We start from the raw sequence: 27351 nt of genomic DNA, 5'->3' as shown, positions 1-27351 counted from the left end.
CTCATTTCCAGCACATCCACCCTCCTCTGCACAACTCTATCTATAGTCCACGCCACGCAACCATATAACATTGTTGGAACCACTATTCCTTCAAACATACCCATTTTTGCTTTCCGAGATAATGTTCTCATCTCCCACACATTTTTCAACGCTCCCAAAACTTTCACCCCCTCCCCCAACCTGTGACTCACTTCCGCTTCCATGGTTCCATCCACTGCCAAATCCACTCCCAGATATCTAAAATACTTCACTTCCTCCAGTTTTTCTCCATTCAAACATACCTCCCAATTGACTTGACCCTCAACCCCACTGTACCTAATAACCTTGCTCTTATTCACATTTACTCTTAATTTTCTTCTTTCACACACTTTACCAATCTCAGTCACCAGCTTCTACAGTTTCTCACCCGAATCAGCCACCAGCACTGTATCATCAGCGAACAACAAGTGACTCGCTTCCCAAGCCCTTTCATCCAGAAAAGACTGTATAATTGCCCCTCTCTTCAAAACTCTTGCATTCCCCTACCTAACAAACCCATCCATAAACAAATCAAACAACCATGGAGACATCATGCACCCCTGCCACAAATCAACATTCACTGAGAACCAATTACTTTCCTCTCTTCCTACTCGTACACATGCCTTACATCTTCGATAAAAACTTTTCACTGCTTCTAGCAACTTGCCTCCCACACCATATACTCTTAATACCTTCCACAGAGCATTTCTGTCAAATGCCTTCTCCAGATCCATAAATGCTACATACAAATCCATTTGTTTTTCTAAGTATTTCTCACATACATTCTTCAAAACAAACACCTGATCCACACATCCTCAACGACTTCTGAAACGACACTGCTCCTCCCGAATCTGATGCTCTGACAGATACATGCCTTCACCCTCTCAATCAATACCCTCCCATACAATTTTCCAGGAATACTCAAGCTTATACCTCTATAATTTGAACACTCAAATTTATCCCCTTTGCCTCTGTACAGTGGCACTATGCATGCATTCAGCCAATCCTCAGGCAATTCACCATGAGCCATACATACAGTGAATATCCTTATCAACCAGTCAAAAACACAGACACCCCTTTTTTAATAAATCTCATTGCAATATCATCCAAACCCGCCGCCTAGCTGGCTTTCATCTTCCGCAAAGCTTTCACTACCAAATCATTCTCCCTGACCCTCTCACTACGTACACCACCTCGACAAAAACACCCTATATCTGCCACTTTATCATCTAACACATTCAACAAACCTTCAAAATACTCACTCCATCTCCTTCTCATATCACCACTACTTGTTATTCCCTCCCCATTAGCCCCCTTCACTGATGTTCCCATTTGTATTATGTCTAATACTTCCAAAAAATAATTTTACTAATGAAATAGCAGGAATAAGCTGGACCGATATTTTTCAAACTACGTGCCCACATGAAGCATGTAACAAGTTTCAGAGCAGTTTTTACACATTGTTTCGGTTACTTTCCTGCAAAATCAATTCATGTTGACAGTAAGTTTGGACATAGTTTACACATAACTATTGCTTTAAAAAAAACCAATAAAGAAAGACATAAACTTGAAAGACTGGTAAAAAAAATGGCCACTTGATGTTGATGAATTATGTAGACTTTACAGGAACAAGCTAACATCACTCCTAAGAGCAACAAAAAAATAAGCACTTTAAAGATCAAATAACAGAAAATCAATGTAATGAAAAACACCTGTGGAGAACCATGAACTCTTTACTTAGCAACACAACACAACAAACAGACCATCCAGTTGAAACCAAACTGTACCAACTTGTAGAAACATTTAATAATCACTTCTAAAGGCTGGGACTGAATTATCCAATAATACAGGTGAATATAAGGTACATTTAAGATATTTATTCAACCCTCTCATTTTTCACTATCTTTTCCCATAAAACCACATGAAATGATTTTTTCATACTTTTCTGCCTTTTCTCACATCAGCAACGAAGTGCCCATAACAAATGAAGACAAGCCACATTTACTCACATCCATTCTTCAGCTGACATGTGCAATACACAGAAACCACAGTCCCCCTGTATGCCACACTGTTCCACTTCACTTTATCTGATGCATGCCTTTCACTCAAAATATTCTTCACTCCATCCCTTCATCTCCAATTGGATATCATTCTTCCCTTTCCCTCCACTTCCAACACTCATCCTCTTTTTCAACCTCTTCTCACTCATTCTCTCCATATGCCCTAGCCACTTCAACACACCCTCCCAGCTCTCTCAACCACATTCTTCTTACCATCCCATCTCTCTCTTGACCGTCCATCACTTAACAGATCAAACCACCTTACACCACATTGTGTCCCCAAACACCTCACCTCCAACACATCTACCCTCCTCTGCACATCCTCATCTACAGGGTGTGCCTTGCATCCACACAACTTCCCTGAGACCTCTATACCTCCCAGACAGTGGCCTCTCTTTCCACATATTCTCCAATGCCTCAAGAACCCCTGCCCCCCAACAAACCTCAAGACTTATCTGCACTTCCATGCCACTTGCCTCCATGTCCACTCCCAAGCATTTCACTTCCCCCAAACCCCCTCCACCCAAACTCATACCCCAACCAATGTGTCTCTCTGCCCTGCCAAACCCAATAACCTTGCTCACATTCAGTATATAAGAACAGGACAAGTGTCAAATGCTTTGTTTAATCATGTTAAAAGTTATGACCATTGTATCGACTGGAGTAATGCTAATTTAGTTATTAACTGTAACTCCTTTACAACGAGAAATATCATTAAATATTCTATAATAAAATACACAAAGAACTGTAACATGAGTATAAGTGAAGGTCTAAACAAACTGGATAGCTTTGTGATAGGCAAAAATTGTAAACAGTTCTCTTCCCTGTCCACGATAAAATTTTATGACAGGTATGGTGCCAACACCGAACACCAACGGAACACCACCATTCGTTAACACTTGTTTATCAATGGCATCTTAGTTACATCTCTTCCCTGTATATCAACTGACTGTTTTAAGTCCTCTATCTCAATCATGTATCTCCACTGACAATGTGATCATTACATGAAAGTTCATTAAGAACTTATTGTGTTTCATTTTCCTCTTGGTTATCAGCAAATACTAGGACACGCACACCACTGTGAACTACTGCAATATATATCCATTTCTGTCAATACATCATTCGACAGGAAACAGCATCGCTACCCCCTGCTTCAGCAAGGAAACACCAGGAAAACAGACAAGAAAAGGCCATATTCGTTCACACTCAGTCTCTGTCATGTGTATTGCACTAAAACCACAGATCCCTATCCACATCCAGGCCCCATAGACGTTTCCATGGTTTACCCCAGACGTTTCACATGCCCTGCTTCAGTCCATTGACAGCACGTTAACCCTGGTATACCACATCATTCCCACTCACTCTATTTCTTGCACGCCTCTCATCCTCCTCTATGTTCAGGCCCCAATTGCTCAAAATCTTTTTCACTCCATCCTTCCACCTTCAATTTGGCCTCCTGCTTCTTGTTCCCTCCATCTCTGACACATACATCCTCTTTATCAATCTTTCCTCACTCATTCTCTTCATATGTCCAAACCATTTCAACACACACTCTTCTGCTCTCTCAACCTCTCTCTTTTTATTTCTACATATCTCTCTTACCCTTTCATTACTTACTCGATCAAACAACCTCACACCAACTATTGTCCTCAAACATTTCATTTCCAACACATCCAACCTCCTCTGTACAACCCTATCCATAACCCATGCCTCACAACCATATTATATTGTTGGAACTACTATTCCTTCAAACGTACCCATTTTTGCTCTCAGAGATGAGGTTCTCTCCTACCACACATTCATCATTGCTCCCCAAACCTTCACCCCCTCCCCCACCATAGCACTCACCTCCGCTTCCATGGTTCCATTCACTGCTAAGTCCACTCCCAGATAACTAAAACACTTCCTTTCCTCTAAATTTTCTCCATTCAAACTTGTATCCCAACTAACTTGTTTCTCAACCCTGATGAACCTAATAACCTTGCTCTTATTCATATTTACTCCCAACTTTCTCCTTTCACACACTTTTCCAAATTCAGCCACAAACTACTGCAGTTCCTCACTTGAATTAGTCATCTGGGAACAAATGACTCACTTCCCAGGCCCTCTCATCCCCAACATACTGCATACTAACCCCTTTCTTCAAAACTCCTGCATTTACCTCCCTAACCACTCCATCCATAAACAAACAACCATGGAGACATCACACATCCCTGCCAAAGACCAACCTTCACTATGAACCAATCCCTCTCCTCTCTTCCGACTCGTACACATACCTTACACCCTTGATAAAAACTTCTCAATGCTTCTAGCAGCTTACCTCTGACACCATATACTCTCAAGACCTTCCAGAAAGCATCTTTATCAACCCTGTTATATGCCTTCTCCAGATCCATTAATGCCACATACAAATCTATCTGTTTCTCTAAATATTTCTCATATACATTCTTCAAAGTAAACACCTGATTTACACAACCTCTACCACTTCTGAAACCACATTACTCCTCCCCAATCTGATGCTCTGTAAATGCCTTCACCCTTTCAATCAATACCCTCCCACACAATTTTCCAGGAATACTCAACAAACTTATGCCTCCATAGTTTGAGCACTCACCTTTATCCCCTTTGCCTTTGTATGATGGCAAAATACATGCATTTTTCCAGTCCTCAGGCACTTCACCATGATCCATACATACACTGAATATCCTTCCCAACCAATCAACAACACAGTCACCACTTTTCTTAATAAATTCAACTGCAGTACCATCCAACCCCGTCGCTTTGCTGGATTTCATCATCCACAAGGTTTTAACAATCTCTTCTCTCTTCCCCTGACTTAGCACATCACCCCGACCAAAACCTTCACAGTACTTACTTCATCACTACCTGTTATCACTTTTCCCCGTGCCCCCTTCACAGATGTTCCCATTTGTTCTTTTGTCTTACACGTGTTATTTACCTCCTTCCAAAACATCATTTCATTCTCCTTAAGGTTTAATTATAATCTCTCAATCCAACTCTCATTTGCCCTCTTTTTCAACTCTTGCACCTTCCCCTTGACCTTCTGCAGCTTTCTCTTATACATCTCTCTGTCATTTGCACTCCTTCCTTGCAAGTATTGTCCAAGCACCTCTCTTTTCTTTTTCACTAACAACTTTACTTCATTCACCACTCACTACCCTTCCTAATCTGCCCACCTCTCACCTTTCTCATGCAACATGTATCTTTTGCAAATGCCATCACTGCTTCCCTAAATACATCCCATTCCTCACCCACTCCTCTAATGACATTTGCTCTCACCTTTGGCCATTCTATACTCAATCTCTTCTAGTACTTCTTCACACAAGTCTCCTTTCTAAGTTAACTTACTCTCACCACTTTCTTCTCATGAACATTCTTCTTTTTTGAAAACCTATACAAATCTTCACCTTGGCCACCACAAAATAATGATCAGACATCCCACCAGCTGCTCCTCTCAGCACATTAACATCCAAAAGTCTCTTTTTTTTTTTACAAGCCTATCAATTAACAAGTTATCTTATAATGCCCTTTGACCTCTCTTACTCACATATGCACACTTGTGTATATCACTCTTTTTAAACCAGGTATTCCCAATCACTAAAATGTTTTTCAGTAATGAAAAGGCGCTAATCATAATGGTAGGATATGGCACTTTGTAAGATAACTAATTCAGCTTTGTATCTTGCTGAACATGTGTATATGCTGTAATACAGTAAGAAAATAATGTAATCAATATATCTCCTCTAAGCTTATAAGACTATTATACTTGTAAAGCATAAAACATAACATCCATTGTTTGAAGAAAGAAATAAAGATATTCTTTTTCTGTTGTTAATCACAGCCAACTATATCACTCAAGTTTTCAAAAATAACTTGTAAATTTGCTGCATGATATGCTCAGCATGCTCCTATTGTACAACTGTTAAATTTTTATCAAATGCATTACTATACACATGCAATTCCTCATTTTTTTAGTATGTGAACATTTGCAGAGAATACAGTACAGGAAAAGGTCTTTGCATACAGTAAGTTTTGAATATGGAACAAAAATAAGGCCATACTGGTGACAATATAATGTCTTCACTGAACCTGACTGCAACTTTACTTTTCCACTGAGAACTTATACATCATTGAATGCTTGTATGACTTTCCAGGACGGTATATATCATCAGGAAAATTGGCCTGTGGAGAAACAGAAAACATATATTTTCAACTGCACTACAATTAGCAAATTTAATGAAAATGATGGATTTTTCAACAAACGCTTGTCACCTGCAGTGCAAACAAGTTAGTTGGAGTGAGATGAGAATGGGTGGTAATTTTGTGTGGAAAATATCATAAATTTCTCTCATAAGCTTTATGTTCACGGTAAGTTTTACATTAAACCATTTAATATGGGGCCTAATTCTGACAAAATCTAAACTAGAATTATGGTTTAATTTCAGTGTACTTTTTGAATTCCAAGGAAATTACAGTATCAGCTTTCATAACTATGTGATTTAAGGTTTTGAGGTTGTGATTATTGTTATATTGCAGGTTTGATTAACTCTCAATGACAGATGGACAATTGATGGATGGACTGGCAAATTGATAGATACTCATATATCTGCCATGCTATAGAGGTGACATAATAAAACTGTATTCATTACAAAAGCTAAGCCAGATGTATCTGAAAAGGAAAGTGAAAATTTGATGTGTTCAATATGACATGGCAGTTAACCCTGAACTGCTATAACATCAACACATTTCAAATAAGAGTGACATAATAAAGCATAATAACCATAATGACAACAAAATTAAGAATGAAAATAGTAATCTTGGCTAGATTTCAATAACCTCAATTAATTTATATTAATGTGATACATGGGATGATACCTGAGTATATTTCGATGGGTGTTCCATGGAACATTTACATTACCTGCAGTACAGCATAATTATTGGGAGTGAAATAAGAATGGTTGGAATTACTGTCTAGGAGGTATCAGAAACATATATGACATTCCACAGCCAAAACTGGAATTTTCCTTGTGCTATGAACCAGGTTATGTAGGCTCCATTCACAGACAAAAGTTCACATTGAGGCTAGACTAATTGAAATATGGAGAGGATTATGAAAGGAAAAAAGAAGAGACAAGGAAATGTATCTACGAATTTTGGATGAAGTGAAAAACTTCTCTTTTAAAATGTCCAAGGTCATAGTTATTGGGAAAGACATGAGAAGGTACAGAGTTCCAAAGCTTCAAGGTGTAGGGAAAGAAACAGTTATCAAAATGGCCCACCCTTGAGTTGCCAATGGGCTCAAAGTAATCATATGAAGCAGCAGCTCATTTAGTATTGCCTGGTTTAGCTAGTGGTGGGGATTCACAAGCACCCAGATCTCAGGAGCAGAAAGGAAAGTGACACCTCTAAAAGAGGGACAGTGAACCAATATTGTAGTGTAGAGCAAGCAAATCAAACTGTGAAGTGAACGCGGGGGAGTTTATAAGTTAGATGGCTATTGATTCAACTCTATCAAGTAAGGATGCAGAGCTACCACCCAAGATGAGAGAACAGTACTCCAGACAGGGACAAATCAATCCTTTGCATAAACATGGCAACTGTTCAGAAGAAAAGAAATTTCTACATCTAAACAGGGCTCCCAGTTTCTGAGAAGCAGACTTAGCTGTTTCCATAATGTGGGGTTTCCAAGAAAGAGTGGATGACACAATGATACCAAGTATGTTCATTGAGTCAAGAGGTAGAATTACAGAACAGTCAAAGGAGAGGCAAGAGTTGCAAGTAGTTTACAAATGACAAATGGGTAGAAACTGGTTCTTGGGGCCTTTTAAACTCAGCCAGATTTCATTTATTCCACTGAGATATCATGTCCAAGTCTGAGTTTATTAAGAAAGTTGTGTTGAGATGAGATGAAGATCATATGAAAGGAGAAGGAGCAGAATTGAAGGTTGTGGAATAATGCAGTGTTGAGTCAACAGCATGTAACTTCACTTGGTTATTTGTGGAAGAGAGGAAACTGTTGATAAAAAGGAGAAAAAGTGTAGGGGACACGACAGAACCTTGAGGGGACACTGATGTCTATGGAGAGAGGATGGGGGGGGGGGTAATTAATCAAAAACCATGAAAGTAGATCGGCCAGAGAGGAAGCCAGGTATGGGGGAAGAAAGTGAGGGAGGGAAGTCCAAAAATGGGAACTTAGAGATGAGACAGATGCCACACCCTGTCAAAAGCTTTGGATATGTCAAAGGATGATGATCAAACATATCAAGATATGAAAGAAGATCAGCAGTGGATCTCACCTTACAGAAGTCATACTGGTGGTAAAAGAGAAGACTGTGAGATCCAAGATATCTAAGGATATGGAAGTTGAGGAGGCATTCAAAGACTCTAGAAATGGTAGATGTCAAAGCAAAAGGATGATAGTTAGTGGGGTCAAAATTGTCACAATATATCACAATAAATCACAATAATCAGGTTGGAGAGAGGAATGCTCTTGTGGTGGAGGTTTACTCCCTCATCGCCCATCTCCCCTGAAGGGGTGCATGAGAGATGTGGTATGGCAGGAATGCAAAGGGAATGAATTGTAGAAAGGTAGTGTGAGTGAAATATAATACTTTGAAGTGGCTTGGGCATAAGGAAAGAATGCAAGACTGGGAGTTTACAAGGAAAGTGTATAACAGTGAAATTAAAGGGGTTGGTGTGAGGGAAGACCACATGTGACATGAGCAAATAGGGTGCAAAAATACTGGATGGAGAGAAATGGTGGAAGCGTGCATGAAATGGTGGATGCAAGGGAGGCATGTACAGACAGGGATAACTGGAGACTCTTCCTGCCATAGCAAACCCTTAATGGGTATTCCAAGAGGAAATGGGCATCAGAGACATAGATTGATAGACATAATAGATTATCATTTTCGTTAACTGTAAATATGGTGGATTCCATACCAGTGAAAAAATGATGCTAATGTATATTGTATAAGCCTTGGAAGGTGTTGCCACTTGCTAATGATCAACTGCAAAATCACCCTCAATTGACATATTCTTTTGAAACTTCTTTCCGTCTACATTATTCATTTTTTATGTGCAGTTTGTCACCAACAGTTGGCGAGTCACCAAGTAGTGGAGACCAGGTTCACTACCTATGTACTGAATTTTCAATCAGAACTGTCAATGTATCTAATATAGGCTTACCAGGTGGATTATTTCTCTGCTTCAAAAGCATTCATGGTGCATTTCTTAGTAAGATAAAATATGTTACCTGATTTACAGCATTGGGAAGGTTCTGGGGCTCACAGCAGAAGGCACCTTGGTAAGTATATGATACTCCATTTCTTCCCTTCATTTTCCCTTCTTCTTTAGGCAAGTAGTTGCTTGTGTAAATTTGAACTCCTGGCTCGGTGGTATAAACTTCAAGCACCCGGCCTATGGGATATAACTGTTTGTTCAGTACTGCCTGAAAAACCAAAACTTATCACTTTTGAATGTAAAATTATCTAAACACAAAGGTACTACAAAACTTCAATATTTGCTGAAAAGCACACATCAGATCATCTAATACATTCCTCAAGGCTTCTGTAGGAAGTATGTGATCAAATAAGGCTACTTTCATTGTCTAATATTTTACTATATCAAATTCTTTTAATGTGATAAGAAGCTTATATAAGTGACTTCCATTTTCATCATCTTAATGATTAAGGTAATCATTAAGATGGACTTTAATCCAGTGCTTTTTCATCAGTCCTTTCAGGTTCTAATATCTTATGCAAATCTCACCCCGAAGCTGGCCAATGACACAGTTTGCATTACATGAAATTTTACCTGCTGATTAGGTGATTATGCTTGATGTGTCATAATAAATTGGGCTTTGTATTCCATTGTTAACCCCTTACCTTACCTGTTTTTTCAAAAATCATCAGTCTTTAAATGCAGTTTTGGAATGTTTTTTTTTTTTTTTTTTTTTCCCATACTATTCGCTATTTCCCGCATTAGCGAGGTAGCGTTAAGAACAGAGGACTGAGCCTTTGAGGGAAATCCTCACTTGGCCCCCTTCTCTGTTCCTTCTTTTGGAAAATTAAAAACGAGAGGGGAGGATTTCCAGCCTCCCGCTCCCTCCCCTTTTAGTCGCCTTCTACGACACGCAGGGAATACGTGGGAGGTATTCTTTCTCCCCTATCCCCAGGGATAGTAAAAAAAAAAAAAAATATATATCACTTACGAAATGCTAATATTTAAAGAAAATATTACATAATGAAATGTGTAGTTGCTGTGACTTCTAATTATTCCAAAGAATGCAAAAATAATTGTAAAAAATAAAAAATATAACTAAGAACTTTAGATTCTGTAAGATAAAAAAAATAACAATGAAAAAAGTGACAGCTTGTCCAGGAAATGTATATATCCTACTGTTTCATTACTTTTGATAGCATATCATTTATTACTTCCATTATCCCAGGGTGGTGCCATCAACTTTTGCTTTACATACTTGCTTGTCCCTTCAACTATCATGTCAGCAAGCTCATGGAAACTTTAGAAATACTCCTACATATTATGAAGTTCATCATTTGTAAAACTAACAGTGTTATTACTAACAAAAGCTTATGGCTAGGCAGACACAATTAGAGGTAAAGATAACATTACTATGGTCTACCCCATAGCACCAGATGGACCATCCAAGTCAAGTCTTGTATAATCTTGAAGTATTATCTTTATTCTGTCTACATATATTCATCACTGTCACATTCATCATTATTCAGCCATGCAAGTGAAAAATAGTAAAAACTAGATGTTTGCACCTCCAACAAGAGATGCTTTACTTTGATTTTATCTGCTGGACAACCTGAGTTGGAGCTTTTCTCATTAAATGAGATATCTTCATTGCTGTATCTACATAGTTATCATTATCACATTCATCACCACTAAGAATATTGAAGGAGGAAAAAAAACTGGAAAAGTAAGTAAAAATAAGGCAGATGCCTGCACCTCCTCAGAAATATGCCTCACCATGTCTTCTGCAGATACAAATAAGTGTTTGTAATACCACATAGAGAGAAATGACACCTACAATGCTCTTGTCACCCTGAAATAATGCAAAACATATCTCAAACCCCACATGAGTCATCTTGGAATAATAATTTTTGGAATATAATTGACCCAAGCTAACCTGGGATAACTAGTTACACAAAATCTTAGCCCTAGTAGGTCAGGATATTAAGTAATGGGGTAACAAAGCATTTGCACTGCTATGGCTACTATAGACAAAGGCTAGTTAGTGAGCCAAATAGACAGAGCTTGGGCCAGGCTCTACACAACATAGCCTCTATGTAGCTTTTGGGGTAAGGCAGAATACCTTCTTTTTTGTTTTGTAATGAAAAATTAACTTATTTTATATATAAACAAACATAATGTTTATGGATGGGGTTGTTAGGGAGGTAAATGCAAGAGTCCTGGAAAGAGGGGCAAGTATGAAGTCTGTTGGGGATGAGAGAGCTTGGGAAGTGAGTCAGTTGTTGTTCGCTGATGATACAGCGCTGGTGGCTGATTCATGTGAGAAACTGCAGAAGCTGGTGACTGAGTTTGGTAAAGTGTGTGGAAGAAGAAAGTTAAGAGTAAATGTGAATAAGAGCAAGGTTATTAGGTACAGTAGGGTTGAGGGTCAAGTCAATTGGGAGGTGAGTTTGAATGGAGAAAAACTGGAGGAAGTGAAGTGTTTTAGATATCTGGGAGTGGATCTGTCAGCGGATGGAACCATGGAAGCGGAAGTGGATCATAGGGTGGGGGAGGGGGCGAAAATTTTGGGAGCCTTGAAAAATGTGTGGAAGTCGAGAACATTATCTCGGAAAGCAAAAATGGGTATGTTTGAAGGAATAGTGGTTCCAACAATGTTGTATGGTTGCGAGGCGTGGGCTATGGATAGAGTTGTGCGCAGGAGGATGGATGTGCTGGAAATGAGATGTTTGAGGACAATGTGTGGTGTGAGGTGGTTTGATCGAGTAAGTAACGTAAGGGTGAGAGAGATGTGTGGAAATAAAAAGAGCGTGGTTGAGAGAGCAGAAGAGGGTGTTTTGAAATGGTTTGGGCACATGGAGAGAATGAGTGAGGAAAGATTGACCAAGAGGATATATGTGTCGGAGGTGGAGGGAACGAGGAGAAGAGGGAGACCAAATTGGAGGTGGAAAGATGGAGTGAAAAAGATTTTGTGTGATCGGGGCCTGAACATGCAGGAGGGTGAAAGGAGGGCAAGGAATAGAGTGAATTGGAGCGATGTGGTATACAGGGGTTGACGTGCTGTCAGTGGATTGAATCAAGGCATGTGAAGCGTCTGGGGTAAGCCATGGAAAGCTGTGTAGGTGTGTATATTTGCGTGTGTGGACGTGTGTATGTACGTGTGTATGGGGGTTGGGCCATTTCTTTCGTCTGTTTCCTCGCGCTACCTCGCAAACGCGGGAGACAGCGACAAAGTATAAAAAAAAAAAAAAAAAAAAAAAATTCTACAATATTGGTGAAAACATGCACAGTAAGAAACTGCCAAACATGTAGATGACTATCTTGCAAGATATGCAAACAATGTAATACTGCAAGTGTTGCAAGAAAAAGATAACATTTCTGGTATGCTCCAGGTAAGGGTTCCTGGCTGTTTGACAGCTGTCAGTGTGAGGTGGTCTGGACAGGGTGAGGGCTATGATGAAACCTGCATCACTGGTCAGCAAAAGGGTTAACTGAATCAATTTACATGTAAAAAATTTAGGTATATCAAATTATCTACAAAATATAGCTAATCCAAAATATGTTTGCTCTCTGATACTTTCAAATATTTTGTACAAAACAAAAAATTCTTTGTCATTCTCTTACCTGAGGGTGGATGCTGAAAACAAGCAGCAAACTCCAACACTCCCCTGTGCTTGTGATGAAGGCAAAAGTTGTGATCAAAGCCTCCATCTGGTAACTGGGGTAGAACATCTCCAAAAAAGACAGGACTGCGTAGGTCTAATCCAGTACCATTAACTGGAACCAACATCCCTGTAGACATATAAGCAACAGATAAAGCCCACTAAGAAAGCAATAAAGTGAGATACCAAGAGGAAGTGAAGTGTTTTAGATATCTGGGAGTGGATTTAGCAGCAGATGGAACCATGGAAGCGGAAGTGATTCATAGGGTGGGGGAGGGGGCGAAAGTTTTGGGAGCACTGAAAAATGTGTGGAGGTCAAGAACGTTATCTTGGAAAGCAAAAATGGGCATGTTTGAAGGAATAGTGGTTCCTACAATGTTATATGGTTGCGAGGTGTGGGCTATAGATAGAGTTGCACGGAGGAGGGTGGATGTTTTGGAAATTAAATGTTTGAGGACAATATGTGGTGTGAGGTGGTTTGATCGAGTAAGTAATGAAAGGGTAAGAGAGATGTGTGGTAATGAAAAGAGTGTGATTGAGAGAGCAGAAGAGGGTGTTTTGAAATGGTTTGGTCACATAGAGAGAATGAGTGATGAAAGATTGACAAAGAGAATATATGTGTCAGAGGTGGAGGGAACGAAAAGAAGTGGGAAACCAAATTGGAGGTGGAAAGATGGAGTTAAAAAGATTTTGAGTGATCAGGGCCTGAACATGCAGGAGGGTGAAAGGCGTGCAAGGAATAGAGTGAATTGGAATGATGTGGTATACCGGGGTCGACATGCTGTCAATGGATTGAACCAGGGCATGTGAAGTGTCTGGGATAAACCATGGAAAGCTGTGTAGGTATGTATATTTGCGTGTGGACGTATGTATATACATGTGTATGGGGGTGGGTTGGGCCATTTGATAGCCAAATATATATATATATATATATATATATATATATATATATATATATTTTTTTTGCTTTGTTGCTGTCTCCTGCGTTTGCGAGGTAGCGCAAGGAAACAGACGAAAGAAATGGCCCAACCCACCCCCATACACATGTATATACATACGTCCACACACGCAAATATACATACCTACACAGCTTACCATGGTTTACCCCAGACGCTTCACATGCCCTGATTCAATCCACTGACAGCACGTCAACCCCGGTATACCACATCGTTCCAATTCACTCTATTCCTTGCCCTCCTTTCACCCTCCTGCATGTTCAGGCCCTGATCACACAAAATCTTTTTCACTCAATCTTTCCACCTCCAATTTGGTCTCCCACTTCTCGTTCCCTCCACCTCCGACACATATATCCTCTTGGTCAATCTTTCCTCACTCATTCTCTCCATGTGCCCAAACCATTTCAAAACACCCTCTTCTGCTCTCTCAACCACGCTCTTTTTATTTCCACACATCTCTCTTACCCTTACGTTACTTACTCGATCAAACCACCTCACACCACACATTGTCCTCAAACATCTCATTTCCAGCACATCCATCCTCCTGCGCACAACTCTATCCATAGCCCACGCCTCGCAACCATACAACATTGTTGGAACCACTATTCCTTCAAACATACCCATTTTTGCTTTCCGAGATAATGTTCTCGGCTTCCACACATTCTTCAAGGTTCCCAGGATTTTCGCCCCCTCCCCCACCCTATGATCCACTTCCGCTTCCATGGTTCCATCCGCTGCCAGATCCACTCCCAGATATCTAAAACATTTTACTTCCTCCAGTTTTTCTCCATTCAAACTTACCTCCCAATTGACTTGACCCTCAACCCTACTGTACCTAATAACCTTGCTCTTATTCACATTTACTCTTAACTTTCTTCTTTCACACACTTTACCAAACTCAGTCACCAGCTTCTGCAGATTCTCACATGAATCAGCCACCAGCGCTGTATCATCAGCGAACAACAACTGACTCACTTCCCAAGCTCTCTCATCCACAACAGACTTCATACTTGCCCCTCTTTCCAAAACTCTTGCATTCACCTCCCTAACAACCCCATCCATAAACAAATTAAACAACCATGGAGACATCACACACCCCTGCCGCAAACCTACATTCACTGAGAACCAATCACTTTCCTCTCTTCCTACACGTACACATGCCTTACATCCTCGATAAAAACTTTTCACTGCTTCTAACAACTTGCCTCCCACACCATATATTCTTAATACCTTCCACAGAGCATCTCTATCAACTCTATCATACGCCTTCTCCAGATCCATAAATGCTACATACAAATCCATTTGCTTTTCTAAGTATTTCTCACATACATTCTTCAAAGCAAACACCTGATCCACACATCCTCTACCACTTCTGAAACCACACTGCTCTTCCCCAATCTGATGCTCCATACATGCCTTCACCCTCTCAATCAATACCTTCCCATATAATTTACAAGGAATACTCAACAAACTTATACCTCTGTAATTTGAGCACTCACTCTTATCCCCTTTGCCTTTGTACAATGGCACTATGCACGCATTCCGCCAATCCTCAGGCACCTCACCATGAGTCATACATCAAATAACCTTACCAACCAGTCTATAATACAGTCACCCCCTTTTTCTTAAAACATTGAACTGCAATACCATCCAAACCTGCTGCCTTGCCAGCTTTCTAAAATGGGAAACAGAAGAAGGAGTCACGCGGGGAGTGCTAATCCTCCTCGAAGGCTCAGACTGGGGTGTCTAAATGTGTGTGGATGTAACCAAGATGAGAAAAAAGGAGAGATAGGTAGTATGTTTGAGGAAAGGAACCTGGATGTTTTGGCTCTGAGTGAAACGAAGCTCAAGGGTAAAGGGGAAGAGTGGTTTGGGAATGTCTTGGGAGTAAAGTCAGGGGTTAGTGAGAGGACAAGAGCAAGGGAAGGAGTAACAGTACTCCTGAAACAGGAGTTGTGGGAGTATGTGACAGAATGTAAGAAAGTAAATTATCAATTAATATGGGTAAAACTGAAAGTTGATGGAGAGAGATGGGTGATTATTGGTGCATATGCACCTGGGCATGAGAAGAAAGATCATGAGAGGCAAGTGTTTTGGGAGCAGCTAAATGAGTGTGTTAGTGGTTTTGATGCACGAGACTGGGTTATAGTGATGGGTGATTTGAATGCAAAGATGAGTAATGTGGCAGTTGAGGGAACAATTGGTATACATGGGGTGTTCAGTGTTGTAAATGGAAATGGTGAAGAGCTTGTAGATTTATGTGCTGAAAAAGGACTGGTGATTGGGAATACCTGGTTTAGAAAGCGAGATATACATAAGTATACGTATGTAAGTAGGAGAGATGGCTAGAGAGCGTTATTGGATTACATGTTAATTGACAGGCGCGTGAAAGAGAGACTTTTGGATGTTAATGTGCTGAGAGGTGCAACTGTAGGGATGTCTGATCATTATCTTGTGGAGGCTAAGGTGAAGATTTGTATGGGTTTTCAGAAAAGAAGAGTGAATGTTGGGGTGAAGAGGGTGGTGAGAGTAACTGAGCTTGGGAAGGAGACTTGTGTGAGGAAGTACCAGGAGAGACTGAGTACAGAATGGAAAAAGGTGAGAACAATGGAAGTAAGGGGAGTGGGGGAGGAATGGGATGTATTTAGGGAATCAGTGATGGATTGCGCAAAAGATGCTTGTGGCATGAGAAGAGTGGGAGGTGGTCAGATTAGAAAGGGTAGTGAGTGGTGGGATGAAGAAGCAAGATTGTTAGTGAAAGAGAAGAGAGAGGCATTTGGACGATTTTTGCAGGGAAAAAATGCAATCGAGTGGGAGATGTATAAAAGAAAGAGACAGGAGGTCAAGAGAAAGGTGCAAGAGGTGAAAAAGAGGGCAAATGAGAGTTGGGGTGAGAAAGTATCATTAAATTTTAGGGAGAATAAAAAGATGTTCTGGAAGGAGGTAAATAAAGTGCGTAAGACAAGGGAGCAAAAGGGAACTTCGGTGAAGGGCGCAAATGGGGAGGTGATAACATGTAGTGGTGATGTGAGAAGGAGATGGAGTGAGTATTTTGAAGGTTTGTTGAATGTGTTTGATGATAGAGTGGCAGATATAGGGTGTTTTGGTTGAGGTGGTGTGCAAAGTGAGAAGGTTAGGGAAAATGATTTGGTAAACAGAGAAGAGGTAGTAAAAGCTTTGCAGAAGATATATATAAGTGTTTTAGATATCTGGGAGTGGATCTGGCAGCGGATGGAACCATGGAAGCGGAAGTGGATCATAGGGTGGGGGAGGGGGCGAAAATTCTGGGGGCCTTGAAGAATGTGTGGAAGTCGAGAACATTATCTCGGAAAGCAAAAATGGGTATGTTTGAAGGAATAGTGGTTCCAACAATGTTGTATGGTTGCGAGGCGTGGGCTATGGATAGAGTTGTGCGCAGGAGGATGGATGTGCTGGAAATGAGATGTTTGAGGACAATGTGTGGTGTGAGGTGGTTTGATCGAGTGAGTAACGTAAGGGTAAGAGAGATGTGTGGAAATAAAAAGAGCGTGGTTGAGAGAGCAGAAGAGGGTGTTTTGAAGTGGTTTGGGCACATGGAGAGAATGAGTGAGGAAAGATTGACCAAGAGGATATATGTGTCGGAGGTGGAGGGAACGAGGAGAAGAGGGAGACCAAATTGGAGGTGGAAAGAAGGAGTGAAAAAGATTTTGTGTGATCGGGGCCTGAACATGCAGGAGGGTGAAAGGAGGGCAAGGAATAGAGTGAATTGGAGCGATGTGGTATACCGGGGTTGACGTGCTGTCAGTGGATTGAATCAAGGCATGTGAAGCGTCTGGGGTAAACCATGGAAAGCTGTGTAGGTATGTATATTTGCGTGTGTGGACGTATGTATATACATGTGTATGGGGGGGGGGGTTGGGCCATTTCTTTCGTCTGTTTCCTTGCGCTACCTCGCAAACGCGGGAGACAGCGACAAAGTATAATAAATAAATAAATAAATATATAATTTTTATGATACATAATTACCGTTTCCTGTATCAGTAAGGTAATGCCAGGAAACAGAAAAACCATTAGGATAATTAGGATAATCAAAGAATAAATATATATAAAAGTAAAGGATACTGGTTTATGAAAAAGATGATTAACAACAACATGACCACGCAGCACACCTGGACATTTATGCAATCAGGAGAAAGGCGATTTAATGGCAGCCTAGAGATCTGGATAGAGTCAATGATGTCTGTCTGGTGGTAGGTGACAACTGACCAAGGGTGGACTCAACTAATGAATGAATGGCTTTGAAAATTCTAGGGTCATTCGACAAGAGTAAGCAAAGGTTGAAGCCTTCTTATAAATTTGAGGACTGGAAGTGCTGACCCATATATTTCTATGGAATGCATCTCATGCTTATGGGGCAGATCACAGAGGAGAGAAATAAGAATAGATTGATATCAAATTCACGAAAAACAAACAAACAGGATCTCTATGTCCTCCAATTTTATCTCAAGGTTAAGGGATCATCCCAGAAATGAAGCCCCACAACCTCTTCCTTCTCATTTAGTGTACACAGTGTAATATTTCCAAATATTTTCATATTAATTACCACTAATGCAGGGCCTGTATATAAAATAAGAGTAAAGTGTGACAATAATTTCAAGATAAATAAACATGGAGGACCTCCATGTCCTTTTGCTCTTATCTCCACACGAAGAATGACTGTCCAAGGTATACCAGTCACAACCCCCTACTGTTCATTCAACACTCCAACAGGCCAACAAAAAAATGTAGTTATGTTTTTGAGTATTCTTTTCTACGTCTGCATGCCAATATATCAATTCTTGAAGTATCTTCTTTTTGTTGTACATAAAGGAAGAGGGGAGTGTTTATAGAAATAATGAGCCATATAAGAATTGACCAGTTAAAGTTTCCCCACTAACATCAATTCTCCCTCTACTTGAGGTGGTGAAAGCTCCTTAATGTCTTAGGCTGCTTACATAACTTTGTAAAGGGAACTTATATAATGTTTGTACAGAGAAAACATCAGAATAAAGGAAAACAAGCACTTTTTGCATGATTTTATAATGAAAAAAAGATGTGGTGATGTATTTCACAAAAGTATGGCAACTATCTGTCTCTTGGGTAAATATAACAAGTTGATATCGAAGCCTTAACAGGGAAGCCAAAAAACTTACTCATCAGTCAATAACTGTGTCACTCAAGAGTGCCTATCATGAATGATACTTGTCTACAGCAAAATTATGAAATTCAAATTTCAAATGGTGGTCAATGTAAGAATCTAAAGCCATAAATATAAAGGTTGTAATTCTGCAAGATGATTATGTCCAATCTTACCGTAAGTATTTTAGTTGTTTGTATGTACTAATCTGCAATGTACCGGGGTGGGAGTTTTACACCTGTGGGGGCCCCATCCCTTAAACATTCTTAACTAATGCACAATTTCTTAAATTCATGAATGATGTCTACATTAACCTTATCCTCAGTCATTCTATTACATCCATCCATCACTCTTATACTGTAAGTGTGCTTCTTTACATATTTTTTTTTTAACAAATTTCTTGTCTAACCTCATGTTTTGTTCTCTAGTTACTCAATCCCTGCATCTTTCACTGAATTGTCCATTATTGACATCACCAATCTCACCAATCTGTTTTAAAAATACAGGTTGAGATCAGGTCACTCTCACTCTTTTCCCCTCCAAAGTGGGCAAATTTCAAACCTCTAGCCTTTCCCTGTAACTTAGCTCTTTTAGTTATGGCATTATCTTTGTTTACCCTCCTCTGGATATCCTCTATTAGCACTTTGTGCTTCTTCAGGTGTTGTAACCTTACTTGAAAAGAACATTCTAGTTTAGGCTTTATTTAGGATAAGAGAGCTTGGTAAATATTACCTTAACCATATACTTGAAAAGTATTCTAACATTTGCCAGCATACAGCTTCTCTCCTTATCTGCTTTCCTAATGTGGGACTTTAATGACAGGTTTGGGATGATGGCAACTCCCAAGTCCTCAAAGACAAAATCCCTAAGCATATTTCCTGCTAGATGATAACCATATTGGGGCTTTCTTTCACTCTTTCCCACCTGTATTACTTTCAATTTGCTCGGGCTGAATTTCATTAACCATGTATCATGTATTGATATTATCATTTCATACTCTGTTGCTGTCTCCCGCGTTAGATAACATAAGGAAACAGAAGAAAGAATGGCCTAACCTACCCAAATACACATGTATATACATACAGGATGTTAATGTGCTGAGAGGTGCAACTGGAGGGATGTCTGATCATTATCTTGTGGAGGCTAAGGTGAAGATTAGTATGGGTTTTCAGAAAAGAGGAGTGAATGTTGGGGTGAAGAAGGTGGTGAGAGTAAGTGAGCTTGGGAAGGAGACCTGTGTGGGGAAGTACCAGGAGAGACTGTGTACAGAATGGAAAAAGGTGAGAACAATGGAAGTAAGGGGAGTGGGGGAGGAATGGGATGTATTTAGGGAATCAGTGATGGATTGCGCAAAAGATGCTTGTGGCATGAGAAGAGTGGGAGGTGGGCTGTTTAGAAAGGGTAGTGAGTGGTGGGATGAAGAAGTAAGAGTATTAGTGAAAGAGAAGAGAGAGGCATTTGGACGATTTTTGCAGGGAAAAAATGCAATTGAGTGGGAGAAGTATAAAAGAAAGAGACAGGAGGTCAAGAGAAAGGTGCAAGAGGTGAAAAAAAGGGCAAATGAGAGTTGGGGTGAGAGACTATCAGTAAATTTTAGGGAGAATAAAAAGATGTTCTGGAAGGAGGTAAATAGGGTGCGTAAGACAAGGGAGCAAATGGGAACTTCAGTGAAGGGCGTAAATGGGGAGGTGATAACAAGTAGTGGTGATGTGAGAAGGAGATGGAATGAGTATTTTGAAGGTTTGTTGAATGTGTCTGATGACAGAGTGGCAGATATAGGGTGTTTTGGTCGAGGTGGTGTGCAAAGTGAGAGGGTTAGGGAAAATGATTTGGTAAACAGAGAAGAGGTAGTAAAAGCTTTGCGGAAGATGAAAGCCGGCAAGGCAGCAGGTTTGGATGGTATTGCAGTGGAATTTATTAAAAAAGGGGGTGACTGTATTGTTGACTGGTTGGTAAGGTTATTTAATGTATGTATGACTCATGGTGAGGTGCCTGAGGATTGGCGGAATGCGTGCATAGTGCCATTGTACAAAGGCAAAGGGGATAAGAGTGAGTGCTCAAATTACAGAGGTATAAGTTTGTTGAGTATTCCTGGTAAATTATATGGGAGGGTATTGATTGAGAGGGTGAAGGCATGTACAGAGCATCAGATTGGGGAAGAGCAGTGCGGTTTCAGAAGTGGTAGAGGATGTGTGGATCAGGTGTTTGCTTTGAAGAATGTATGTGAGAAATACTTAGAAAAGCAAATGGATTTGTATGTAGCATTTATGGATCTGGAGAAGGCATATGATAGAGTTGATAGAGATGCTCTGTGGAAGGTATCAAGAATATATGGTGTGGGAGGCAAGTTGTTAGAAGCAGTGAAAAGTTTTTATCGAGGATGTAAGGCATGTGTACGTGTAGGAAGAGAGGAAAGTGATTGGTTCTCAGGGAATGTAGGTTTGCGGCAGGGGTGTGTGATGTCTCCATGGTTGTTTAATTTGTTTATGGATGGGGTTGTTAGGGAGGTAAATGCAAGAGTCCTGGAAAGAGGGGCAAGTATGAAGTCTGTTGGGGATGAGAGAGCCTGGGAAGTGAGTCAGTTGTTGTTCGCTGATGATACAGCGCTGGTGGCTGATTCATGTGAGAAACTGCAGAAGCTGGTGACTGAGTTTGGTAAAGTGTGTGGAAGAAGAAAGTTAAGAGTAAATGTGAATAAGAGCAAGGTTATTAGGTACAGTAGGGTTGAGGGTCAAGTCAACTGGGAGGTAAGTTTGAATGGAGAAAAACTGGAGGAAGTGAAGTGTTTTAGATATCTGGGAGTGGATCTGTCAGCGGATGGAACCATGGAAGCGGAAGTGGATCATAGGGTGGGGGAGGGGGCGAAAATTTTGGGAGCCTTGAAAAATGTGTGGAAGTCGAGAACATTATCTCGGAAAGCAAAAATGGGTATGTTTGAAGGAATAGTGGTTCCAACAATGTTGTATGGTTGCGAGGCGTGGGCTATGGATAGAGTTGTGCGCAGGAGGATGGATGTGCTGGAAATGAGATGTTTGAGGACAATGTGTGGTGTGAGGTGGTTTGATCGAGTAAGTAACGTAAGGGTAAGAGAGATGTGTGGAAATAAAAAGAGCGTGGTTGAGAGAGCAGAAGAGGGTGTTTTGAAATGGTTTGGGCACATGGAGAGAATGAGTGAGGAAAGATTGACCAAGAGGCCAGGTCCACACATGCACATATACATACCTATACATTTCAATGTATACATACATATGCATACACACACAGATACATATATAAACACGTACATATTCATACTTGCTGCCCTAAGCCATTCCCGTTGCCACCCCACCACATGTGAAATAGCATCCCCCTTCCCCCACACGCGTGTGAGGTAGCACTAGGAAAAGACAACAAAGGCAACACTCGTTTACACTCAGTCTCTAGCTGTCATGTGTAATGCACCGTAACCAAAGCTTTCTTTCCACATCCAGGCCCCACAAAACTTTCCATGGTTTACCCTAGACACTTCACATGCCCTGGTTCAATCCACTGACAGCATTTCGACCCCAGTATACCACATCATTCCAATTCACTCTATTCCTTGCACGCCTTTAACCCTCCTGCATGCTCAGGCCCCAATTGCTCAAAATCTTTTTCATTCCATCCTTCCACCTCCAATTTGGTCTCCCACTTCTCATTGTTCCCTCCACCTCTGACACATATATCCTCTTTGTCAATCTTTCAACACTCATTCTCTCTATGTGACCAAACCATGTCAATACACCCTCTTCTCCTCTGTCAACCAAACTCTTTTTATTACCACACATCTCTCTTACCCTTTCATTACTTAATCAAACCACCTCACATCACATATTGCCCTCAAACATCTCATTTCCAACACATCCACCCTCCTCCGCACAACCCTATCTATAGCCCATACCTCGTAACCACATACCGTTGTTGGTACCACTAGTCCTTCAAACATACCCATTTTTGCTTTCTGAGATAATGTTCTCGCTTTCCACACATTCTTCAATGCTTCCAGAACCTTCGCCCCCTTCCCCACCCTGTGACTCACTTCCACTTCCATGGTTCCATCCGGTGCTAAATCCACTCCCAGATATCTAATACACTTCACTTCCTCCAATTTTTCTCTATTCAAACTTACCTCCCAATTGACTTGTCCCTCAACCCTAATGAACCTAATAACCTTGCTCTTATTCACATTTACTCTCAGCTTTCTTCCTTCACACACTTTACCAAACTCAGTCACCAGTTTCAGCAGTTTCTCACCCGAATCAGTCATCAGCACTGTATCATTAGCAAACAACAACTAACTCACTTCCCAAGCCCTCTCATCCACAACAGACTGCATACTTACCCCTCTCTCGAAAACTAGTGCATTTACCTCCCCAACAACCCTATCCATAAACAAATCAAACAACTATGGAGACATCACACACCCCTTCCACAAACCGACATCCACTGGGAACCAATCACTTTCCTCTCTTCCTACTTGTACAAGTGCCTTACATCCTCGATAAAAACTTTTCACTGCTTCAAGCAACTTACCTCCCACACTCTTAATACCTTCCACAGAGCATCTCTATCAACTTTATCATATGCCTTCTCCAGATCCATAAATGCTACATACAAATCCATTTGTTTTTCTAGGTATTTCTCACCTACATTCTTCAAAGCAAACACCTAATCCACACATCCTCTACCACTTCTGAAACCACACTGCTCTTCCCCAATCTGATGTTCTGTACATGCTTTCATGCTCTTAATCAATACCCTCCCATATAATTTACCAGGAATATTCAACAAACATACCTCTGTAATTTGAACATTCACCTCCATCCCCTTTGCCTTTGTACAATGGCACGAAGCATGCATTCTGCCAATCCTCAGGCACTTCACCATGAGCCATTCATACATTGAATATCCTTACCAACCAGTCAACAACACAGTCACAACCTTTTTTTAATAAATTCCACTGCAATACCATCAAAACTTGCCGACTTGCCAGCTTTCATCTTCTGCAAAGCTTTCACTAACTCTTCTCTGTTTACCAAATCATTCTCCCTGACCCTCTCACTTCACCAAAACACCCTATATCTACCACTCTATCATCTAACACATTCAATAAACCTTCAAAATACTCACGCCATCTCCTTCTCACATCACCACTACTTGTTATTACCTCCCCGTTAGCCCCCTTCACCGATGTTCCCATTTGTTCTCTTGTCTTATGCACTTTATTTACCTCTTTCCAAAACATCTTTTTACCCTCCCTAAAATTTAATGATACTCTGTCACCTCAACTCTCATTTGCCCTCTTTTTCACTTCTAGCACCTTTCTCTTGACCTACTGCCTCTTTCTTTTATACATCTTTCAGTCATTTCCCTGCAAAAATCATATAAATGCCTCTCTCTTTTACTAGTAATCTAAATTCTTTATCCCACCACTCACTACCCTTTCTAATCTGCCCACCTCCCACCTTTCTCATGCCACAAGCATATTTTGTGCAAGCCATCACTGCTTCCCTAAATACATCCCATTCCTCCCCCACTCCCCTTATGTCCTTTGCTCTCACCTTTTTCCATTCTGTACTGAGTCTCTCCTGGTAATTCCTCACACAAGTCTCCTTCCCAAGCTCACTTACTCTCACCACTCTCTTCACCCTAACATTCTCTCTTCTTTTCTGAAAACCTCTACAAATCTTCACCTTCGCCTCCATAAGTTAATGATCAGACATCCCTCCAGTTGCATCTCTCAGCACACATTAACATCCAAAAGTTTCTCTCATGCACCTATCAATTAACACATAATCCAATAACGCTCTCTGTATCTCTCTCCTACTTTTAATATGTATACTTATGTATATCACTCTTTTTAAACCAGGTATTCCAATCACCAGTCCTTTTTCAGCACACAAATCCACAAGCTCTTCACCATTTCCATTTACAACACTGAACACCCCATGTACACTAATTATTCCCTCAACTGCCATATTACTCACCTTGCATTCAAATCACCCGTCACTATAACCCAGTCTCATGCATCAAAACTGCTAACACACTTACTCAACTGCTCCCAAAACATTTGCCTCTCATGATCTTTCTTCTCATGCCCAGGTGCATAGGTACCAATAATCACCCATCTCTCTCTATCCATTTTCAGTTTTACCTATATCAATCTAGAGATTACTTACTTACACTCTACCACATACTCCCATTACTCCTGTTTCAGAAGTAGTGCTACTCCTTCTTTTGATCCTGTCCTCTTACCAACCCCTGACTTTACCCCAAGACATTCCCAAACCACTCTTCCCCTTTACCCTTGAGGTTCGTTTCACCCAGAGCCAAAACATCCAGGTTCCTTTCCTCGAACATACTACCTTGCTCTCCTTTTTCTGGGAGAGCTGAAAAATGTGTGGAAGGTGAGAACATTATCTTGGAAAGCAGAAATGGGTATATTTGAACGAACAGTGGTTCCAACAATGTTATATGGTTGTGAGGCATGGGCTATAGATAGGGTTGTGCAGAGGAGAGTGGATGTGTTGGAAATGAGATGTTTGAGGACAATATGTGGTGTGGGTGGCGGCATTGCTGATGGATGGTGGTGCTAGGCGATGGTGGAGTTGATGGTGGTGGTGTTGGAGAATGTGGTGGTGATGTGTGGTGGCAGCATTGCTGATGGCGTTGCAGGTTAAGGCAGTATCAGAGTGTGGGAGAGAGAGCAGAAGAGGGTATACTGAAATGGTTTGGTCACATGAAGAGAATGAGTGAGAAAAGATTGACAGAGAGGATATATGTGTCAGAGGTGGAGAGAACGAGAAGTGGGAGACCAACTTGGAGATGGAAGGATGGAGTGAAAAAGATTTTGAGCGATCGGGGTCTGAACATGCAGGAGAGTGAAAGGCGTTTAAGGAATAGAGTGAATTGGAATGATGTTGTATACTGGGGTAGACGTACTGTCAATAGATTGAACGAGGGCATGTGAAGCATCAGGGGGAAACCATGGAAAGTTTAGTGGGACCTTGATGTGGAAAGGGAGCTGTGGTTTCGGTGCATTATACATGACAGGTCGAGACCGAGTGTGAATGAATGTAGCCTTTGTTGTCTTTTTCTAGTGCTACCTTACTCACGTGCGAGGGGAATGGGTTGTCATTTCATGTATGGCGGGGTGGCGATGGGAATGAATAAAGGCAGTAAGTATGAATTATATACATGTGTATATATGTATATGTCTGTGTATGTACATACATATGCATACATTGAAATGTATAGGTATGTGTATGAGCGTGTGTGGACGTGTATGTATATACATGTGTATGTGGGTGGGTTGGGCCATTCTTTCATCTGTTTCCTTGCTCTACCTCACTAATGTGGGAGACAGCGACAAAGTAAAATAATTAAAAAAAAATACAGGGAGGGGAGGGTTTCTAGCCCCCCAACTCCCATCCCCTTTAGTCGCCTTCTATGACACGCAGGGAATGTGTAGGAAGTAATCTTTCTCCCCTATCCCCAGGGATCATGTTCTGTGTAATTGATAAAAGGGGGAGAGATGGGTGTGGTAATAAGGAGAGTGTGGCTAAGACAGATGAAGAGGGTGTGCTGGAGTGGTATGGACATGTGGATAGAGTGAATGAGGAGAAGTTGACAATGAGGATATGTGTGTCAGAGGTGGAGGGAACAAGAAGGGGGAGACTAAACTGGAGATGGAAGGATGGAGTGATAAAGATTCTGAGTGTTCAGGGCCTAAACATAGAGGAGGGTGAAAGGCGTGCATGGGAGAGACTGAACTGGAAATTTGTGGTATACATGGGTCATGCTGTCAACAGACTGATCTAGAGCATATGAAGTGGCTGGGGGAAACCACAAGCAGGTCTGTGGGGCCTGGTATTTGATTGGGATATATGATTTAGTGCACTGCACATAACAGCTAGAGAACTGGTGTGAACGAATGCAGCCTTTCTTCATTTGTTCCTGGTGCTACCTTGCTCATATGGGAAATGGTGATCAATTATGAAAAATGTATCATACCAATTTTGGAGACTGTTTAGGTCCCATTATATGTTGATGCAATCCTCTTAATTTTTCACTTCCCTCAAGACCTATGCATGATCTTAATATTGCAAACATATTCATGCAGAGTCCATAACTTTAGGCAAGTCATTTACATTCATCAAAGAGAGTAATGGTCCCAGAAAAGAACGCTGTGGCACTCAAGTGGTCACTTTATCCCATCTAAAGAAGGCTCCTCTAACATG

General features: G+C 40.8%; 1 protein-coding gene across 4 annotated transcripts in view; it reads right to left on the bottom strand.

Moving 5' to 3' along the window:
* Nucleotides 1-3676: 3676 nt before the first annotated feature.
* Nucleotides 3677-27351, bottom strand: part of LOC139760265 (galactose mutarotase) — a 145639-nt gene continuing 121964 nt past the window's right edge. For 3 of the 4 annotated variants that reach the window (XM_071683417.1, XM_071683328.1, XM_071683242.1), the window contains exons 8-10: nucleotides 12945-13112; nucleotides 9355-9518; nucleotides 3677-6281 (exon numbers count right to left, since the gene is read on the bottom strand). In XM_071683417.1, coding sequence (XP_071539518.1) covers nucleotides 6201-6281; nucleotides 9355-9518; nucleotides 12945-13112 — 413 coding nt within the window. In that variant the 3' untranslated portion in view covers nucleotides 3677-6200. Of the gene's footprint in view, nucleotides 6282-9354; nucleotides 9550-12944; nucleotides 13113-27351 lie in introns of all 4 variants that reach the window. The other variant, XR_011715331.1, reaches the window with a different exon arrangement.

Source organism: Panulirus ornatus, chromosome 1 (genome assembly GCF_036320965.1).
Source record: "Panulirus ornatus isolate Po-2019 chromosome 1, ASM3632096v1, whole genome shotgun sequence".
In the NCBI taxonomy this organism is placed as follows: domain Eukaryota; kingdom Metazoa; phylum Arthropoda; class Malacostraca; order Decapoda; family Palinuridae; genus Panulirus; species Panulirus ornatus.
The sequence above is the reverse complement of the archived record's forward strand: the minus strand, read 5'-3'. Positions and strand labels throughout refer to the sequence as shown.